General features: G+C 38.3%; 1 protein-coding gene across 1 annotated transcript; it reads right to left on the reverse strand.

Moving 5' to 3' along the window:
• Positions 1–1325: 1325 nt before the first annotated feature.
• LOC134654337 (uncharacterized) lies at positions 1326–7210 on the reverse strand. Its single transcript, XM_063509802.1, has 8 exons — positions 7021–7210; positions 6714–6784; positions 5686–5869; positions 4748–4953; positions 3415–3534; positions 2868–2894; positions 1923–2136; positions 1326–1411 (listed from the first exon to the last, which is right to left on the reverse strand). The coding sequence occupies exons 1-8, from the start codon at positions 7055–7057 to the stop codon at positions 1326–1328; spliced, it is 945 nt and encodes a 314-aa protein (XP_063365872.1). The 5' UTR covers positions 7058–7210.
• Between the last annotated feature and the right edge of the window lie 442 nt (positions 7211–7652).

Here is a 7652-nt window from a genome sequence, read left to right on the forward strand (position 1 = left end):
AATTATGTGCGAAAAACAGATTACATACAAATTTTTAAAAGCTCCTAAATCATATAATATGCCTAATTAAAAATTAAAAAAAAACGTAGGAGCATAGCTATGAAATATTTTTAAGACTGTTAACATCCAGAAAGGCAAATGAGGACTATGTTTGTATGAAAACGCGATTCGAAACGATTTCGCGCGGGTCTTCCACTTTCGTCCTAAATCTGTGCATTTGGCGTTAGAAAGCTTAACTCATAAAGGCTCAGTATTAGTTTCTCCGCCAATGGCTCTTTCTCCTACTCTTTTTAATCAGAAGGAGTGAGTTTTTGCCAGCAGGGCGGAAACGATCACTCTCAAATCTTTAAATATAATTTAGTATTATAAAATTATTCTAATTTTAATAATTTTAAGGCTTAATTTTAAGTTTAATTTTTAGTCTTAATCGTGATTTTAATTTTATTTTGTATATGTAATAATGGGTTTTTAAGACCTGAAATAAATGAATTTTTTTTAATTCGTTTTTTTGGGTATGGGACTAACCCCAACTTTCTTACAGATACAATAGACTGATACCTATTCTTATGTAACCTGAGCCTCCACATGAGCTGAAATTATCAGAAATTAAGCCCCGGAATCTCTCTCACGAAAATCACGGAATATACTTGAACGTAAAACTTTGACTTTAGTCTTCTTTTTTTCCAACTCACAGCCAAGTGAGGATGCTGTTTTTTTTTAGCAACTGCGCCGTTTGTAAAGTACTATGATACAAAAACAAACATTCAAAAAAGTTCAATAGATTTTTTAAAATAAATTAATTGGTTCGCCCGGGAATTTCTTAACAAAAGTTAAAAGTTCAAAAATTCATAACTCGAAAACTACGAAAAATCGGCTAACATACATGGGGGTAACTATATTCTGATAGCCCACGATGTGAGGAATCTAAAAAAAATTTTGGACGTCGAAGTTTGGACCACCCTGTACATATGTATTATTTATAAGTAGGTATACTAGGTTTCCAATTGATTGTTTAACTTTTACCTCCTTATTTAGTATCATAATGAAAAACAATCGCTTTTCTTGGTATGTATGTACTTCATATGTAGATCGTAATGTAGGTACTATTTTTTTGTATTGTATATTTCGTCTTTGCGGCCATCCTTGTATACATACAAGTAATAAAAACATCCTTAAAAACGTGGTAGAACAGTTTTTTTAATCCGTGTTAAAAAATTGTACAATGTTCTCCAAAAACTACTTACATACAAAAGCAACGTAAGTACCTCCAGATATACCTAGACACTTGTACCTTGGAAGTTGGAACAGCCACTACTACTGCCAGGTTAATATTCGTACTCTTTGCCCATTCTTGCATCTCCTGCCTGATTTGGAGCCTTCTCTGTCGGCAAGGTGATCGGTGAGGTTTCGCCTGTTGACGTAAAACTTAGAATGAATGTCTTATAGGTAGTTACATCATTCTATTCAATAGTTATTAGTGTTATTTCCCGTTCGCTTCAAGTCAGACATGAGAACTATGACCGTTGACAACTAAGTGCCCAAATTAAATTTAAAAGTGGAAAAATTACTGTCTTGGGTGAGACTTAAAGTCACGGCCTCTGAAGTTCAAGTCTCACCCAAGACAGTAATTTTTCCACTTTTAAATTTATTCTAAGCTTAATAGCATCGACCGCAGACGTTTCTGCTTGTTAACCTTTTCCACGCCGTGTCAAACACAAAAGCTGTCACTCAGACGCCACATCATTGAAGTGTCAAAACTGAAGTTGAACTTTATGTATATGCACGTAGGTCGATGTTGCTCTGTGGTCTGTGACCGATTAATCGGTCTTTGGCGTTGAACCTACGGTGCGGATATATCGGTCATTGGCGTCCAAAAGTTTAAAAATTAAAATAAGTGCCCAAATATTGAAAACCATGCTCACCCGGTTGCTCTGGAGCGTTTTGCACATCAACTGGAGCCACAATTACCGGCGGCTGATCCTTGATGGCGTCGCGGGAGTCGTCAACCGCGCATTCCAGGAATTTGGTGTACTTGGAGAGGTCCAGGAACCCCACGCCGCAGGGCCGGTCGATGAGCTCGGAGGTCATCATGCCCTGGATATAACCGCCGCATACGACCACTGAGCCTAAATCGTCCTGAAAATGGAAACGATGCCGATTCGGTTTTACCATAATTATATTTCATTTTAAACGGGCAGCATCAGTAGCTGGTACACAGGTACATATATGGGGCAAACACATTTTAGATAAAGGTCGGATTATTATTCGGAGATAGCTCTCCATGCTCTACAATGGAATAGACTAGTAGGGTACCTACCTTTTAAAACCCAATAACGTATGAAAAATTGGAGTCGTTACGTCGTATAGGTAACGTTTGCGGTATTAAATGATCTTAGTTAAAAACCAAATAGTAGGCATAATGACAATATCAAACAAATCATCAGAATGAAATACGAAACACTAACTACTTCTGACCACAACAACCTCTACGCGAAACTACTTATTTAAGATTACAAATTACTTGGATAAACATTTTTGACCACCATTAAACGCTAATCATGACACATTGTTGTTAAACATTTGCCAAACATATCAGAAACGGATCTAATAACTAAAAGAATAATACGCACCGCTGAGCTACGGTCGTAGCGCTACGTCATAGCCGATAACATGGGTTTTTCCGTGTAGTGAAATGCTTCGTAGAGGCAAAACGCCAACGTGTCATGGTTAAATAGCGCTTATAATACCGTCAAATTAACCAGCTCTGCCTCCAATGAGTACCTACTTTAGGTCTGATTTAGGTATATTTGCCCATTCGTATCTGTAGCCAAATGTATATGAGATTGGGATATAAGAGCTGCACTTACCGGACACAATGCTCCAAACTTCTCATTCTGTAAAAACGTTAAGTAAGTCAAATGAAAAAAACGTTATTTTTACATATTTTATTTCTTTCAGAACAATTATTTCCGAAACTATTCACTTTATCAAAAAAAAATGTAGAAGAACCTCATTCGTTTTGACCTATCCAACGATACCTCACATCATTGGGTTAAAGCAAAAAAAAAAACATTTTGTATGGGAAAGTATAAAAAAAAATGTTTAAAAATTATCGTAGTTTTCATTTTACCGTTCGGTCGCAATGTTTGACTTTGGTATCCATGCCAAATTGCAGCTTTCTAGCACTAACGATCACGGAGCAAAGCCACGGACAGACAGACAGACATACATGGCGAAACTATAAGGGTTCCTATAGTTGACTACGGAACCCGTAAAAAGGCAACCTGTCAATAGTAATATGTTTAGATTGCTTAGATACCAATTTTTTAAGAGGTAATGCGCGTAGGTATCCTACTAATCCTACTTGAAAAGTAAAATTAGGTAGGTACCTAATTAATAATTCTGATATCTTACTATACAATTTGGTTGGCTCAAGCATAGAAATTTGCCTTCAGTATTCCACATTTCTTCACAGTTGTTCATAATTTTGACGTCCACCCTACGCATCTGTATTAACAAAGGCAGCAGAAAGCCCTGAAAACATGTAAAAGTTAGCTTGATGATTTTAAACGTAACAATACATAAACTTCCTTCCTACTTTCCTACCCGCCTAGCTAATCTTGGGCTCATTTAGACGGTGCGAGAACTCGCATGCGAGTTTCATTACATTGCGTCATTTGATCAGTCGGCTGAATCGATGTAACCTCAATGGTGCGCAATGTAACTAAAATAGTATACGAGTTCGTGCGCCGTCTAAATGAGCCCTAAAAGTTCAGATCAATAAATATAAGTGGCATCAGTGTGCAGGCGATCGAAAATAGGTGCTGTTTGGCTATGAGCGTTCTACCTAAAAACGTACCTAGAGTAACATCTAATAAGAAAAGTCTATATGCGCGGTCCAAGTTAAATAAAAAACAAGTGACGATGCACGCTACGAAGCGAGGGGCACCGGTCGCTTGGATTAGATCATATTGTCTCGGCTGCTTACACACCGCTGCTTAAAAAATGGTAACGATAGGGAATATGACGTGCCGTTTTTATCGCATGCTCTCCACACCGCTGAATATAAAATCACATTGTTTACATTTGTTTAACTAAATTCCTAAAGAAATACACTAGGTATAGCATAAGTGTGCCAAGACAGTATCACACGCACTCGTGCGAATAGACTACCCACCCCTTTTTTTAGAAAAATCTCTACTATCACTCACAAGATACTGTCGCAACGCACTCGTGCTAAGGCTGCTGGATCATTAAGAATGAACAATGTAAATTTCGAGTGTTAAAAGTCAGATTTGGCTAGGTTTTATCATTTTCTTCCCACAAAATACGGTACTTATAAGGATCGCTAGAATTCTTTTTTACCAACTTTACATTCCACATCACACTCGAACCTTGAACCTACCAGCGCTGACGTAGCTATGCGTACCGAGAAATATTTGCCCAAGATAAATAGGTAGCTTTAGGTACAAGCCGGTGTTAGCATTCCGTTTGTTAACAAACACATATCATTCATTGAAGGGAAATACGTAGGTATATAAGAAATAACTGGCTAATCCGTACGAAAGTTGACATTACCGAATTTAAACTGTCGTCACATGTTTCGGAGAGCCTAGGGCTCCATTTTCAAGCATTAACAGTGCATGAGGAGCTATGTTCCCTATAATATGACGCAAGCCATGTCAAATTATAAGGTAAATAGCTCACCCCCGCCGACTTCTGCTAATAAATACCTATAAACACTTACATTCCTCCGACTACCCCACCCGTAGTACCGGCACCTGATTTCCACATTCTTCTCCATCAGAGCCTCCATGCTAACACCATAGCGCACCCTGTTAATGATGTACTCTGTGTTCGGCTCGTACTGGCGCAACACAAACTGTCTGTCCAGCACGAGCAATGCAATGTTGTCGGTCGTGCAGTGATTCCATCGCCCCGAGTGGTTGTAAGCTGAGTAAAAAGTATATTTACTTAATGATATGTTAAAAAGTAAATATCTCCTCTCTAAAAGTCTTAAACTGTGACTAATTTGTAATAGTTCACTTTATAGTTATGTTTATGTTTTTGTTTAATTTAATTTATTAGTCTATCAATACAGCGGGGAAATGCGGCTAGTGTCCTGGGGACTATGCCCCAGGTGACATTAGGTTTCGTCTGTATGTAATACCTGTGTAAATTATGTAAATATATGTATATTTAAATATAGATAATTTATTAATTAGGAACTAACATTAGAGTTATTATACAGAGCCCACTGTGTCCCACTGCTGGGCAAAGGCCTCCCCCCTCTCCTTCCAGTCGTCCCTGTTCAGTGCTACATTCATTAGAGTTAAGAATTAATATTGTATACTAACAAATTATATGAGTCATGCATGTTACTTGAATAAATAAAATACGCCGGCCGCACAGGGGTTAGTTTTCGCTCATGTGACATGTCGTCTCGGATATGGCTGAATATAGTATTGATGCATAACACAAATATATAACAAGCGTGAAAGTGTTGGGGGTAGCCCGTCTGAATTTCTCCTGATCCTGATCTGCCTGAATTTACGATCGGCCGCCGACATCCGCACCAGGGTTGGCATTTGGTTCGAAAGTGTGTTGAAACATGAAAATATGTTATCATTTTTGAAGTTAGTTTTTCCTTATGAGTAAAACGATTTTTTTTTAAGATTACTGTACCTCTATGCATACAAATGTTTTCAACTTGTCTTTTCGTGCCAACGCCCTCTTTAAATCTGTGCGTGCCGCCGTAGACATTGAACATGAAGTCCTCTCCATAGACGCACACGGCGGGCGTCAACACCATGTGGGCCTCCAGGAGCGCCCCCGTGCAGAACAGCATGGCTTGGGAAAAGTAATACACCTGACGAGCAACACTTGGCTTTAGTGGTATATATTGACGGCCGGTCTGGCCTAGCGGGTAGTGAACATGCTTGTAAAGCCGATGGTCCTGGGTGACCTGGGTTCGATTCCCGTAAGGGCATTTATTTGTGTGATGAACACAAATACTTGTTCCTGCGTCATGAGTGTTTTATATGTAAGTATAAGTATGTATATCGTCGCCTAGCACCGCTTATACAAGCTTTGCTTAGTTTGGGATGGTTTGGGCCTAGGTTGATCTGTGTAAGGTGTCCTCTAATATTTATTTTATTATTTACTAGCGACCCGCCCCGGTTCGCACGGGTTAACAAATTATACATAAATCTAGGAATCTTGAATCACTCTATCTATTAAAAAAAACGGGATCAAAATCCGTTGCGTAGTTTTAAAGATCTAAGCATACGTACAGACAGACAGCGGGAAGCGACTTTGTTTTATACTATGTAGTGATTATAATTATCATCGAAACTATTTCAGAGAAGGTTTTGTAATGCTTAATTGGTTTGGTTTTGAGATCTGAATTTCGAGTGGCGAATGATGTCCATCTATTTTAGATACAATGTCGGTTGGCGCAAGTATATTTACATTAGATAAGTTAGTTAGCACGCACGATGTCCAGTATATAGTATAGTATAGTAAATAGATTTTAGGTACCTACTAGTAAAAGGTACAGTAAGCAGCAGAAATTGCTAAGCGGGCGAGGTCTTCAAAATGATTTTGAAGCGACTGTTGTTAAGAGAACAAGAGCGTGTCAAGGTATCAACTTTTGCTGCTGACTGTATATGTAGCTTTACCTAACTTTCAGTAAGTAGGTACATAGTACTTACAACATATTGTCCATCAAGATTTGTGGCAGGCTTGCCAACGAAACCAGCGGCATTATTAAAATCGAACTCCACTGCAAAAAACGAAACAGGTGTGGAGAATTCGTAATTAAAACTTAGGTACACTTAACATAATTAAAACTTATAACTCAAGTAGGTAATCATCAAGAAGTTCAAAGTCGTGGCAGAGGACCTATCAATTTAAACTATAGTTCAAATACCTTCACCTTAGGTAAAAATACCGTGACTACCAACTTTTTTGAACAACCTGTAATTATTTCAAATAGGTATTTAAAACAGGGAAATTTACGCAAAGTAGCAATTCCTCCAATTTGTCCTGCACCCATCTTAGCTAACAATAGGGACGTAAAGGGACGATAATTCAGCTACGTCGACTGTGGAACTATGAAACTTTAAATTAAAATTGGTAAGGAATTTAATTTAACGGTACGCTTGAAAACTTTGTAAACATTCGGGGAAATGAATTCTTAAAAAAAATATAAGTAGATATTTTACAGTAGGTGCTACTTTAGCTGCTAGTTACATATATGGTGCTACTTTACCGCCCTAGTGCGGTAATTACCACAATACGTGCCCAATGTCGAAAATTTAAAGGGCCATATGTACTTTAATAGTTATTTTCGATACAAGTGCGAAAAAGAGGAAATTCGAAACGAGTGGCGATAAATTAAAACACGACCGAAGGGAGTGTTTTAAATCGACACGAGTTGCGAATTACCTATTCGCACCTGTATCGAACAACGTTTTACAGTACATATGGCACTTTAAAGTTCGACATACGCACGAAAAGTGCTATTTTACGCACTAGTGCGGAAAAGTAGCCCCATATGTACTGTAAAACTTTGTACAATACAAGTGCGAAAAGGGTTATTCGCGCCACACTCCACGCTCGCGTTCGCGGCTTCGCCTGCGATTCACGCA

Source organism: Cydia amplana, chromosome 14 (assembly GCF_948474715.1).
Source record: "Cydia amplana chromosome 14, ilCydAmpl1.1, whole genome shotgun sequence".
NCBI lineage: Eukaryota > Metazoa > Arthropoda > Insecta > Lepidoptera > Tortricidae > Cydia > Cydia amplana.

Coding starts and splice junctions, on each gene's coding strand:
- LOC134654337 (XM_063509802.1), bottom strand. CDS start 7,057: ATGGGTGCAGGACAAATTGGAGGAATTGCTACTTTGC. Junction 6,785..7,020: donor TGGAGGAATTGCTACTTTGC/GTAAATTTCCCT, acceptor CGTTTTTTGCAG/TGGAGTTCGATTTTAATAAT. Junction 4,954..5,685: donor AAACATTTGTATGCATAGAG/GTACAGTAATCT, acceptor CTTTTTACTCAG/CTTACAACCACTCGGGGCGA.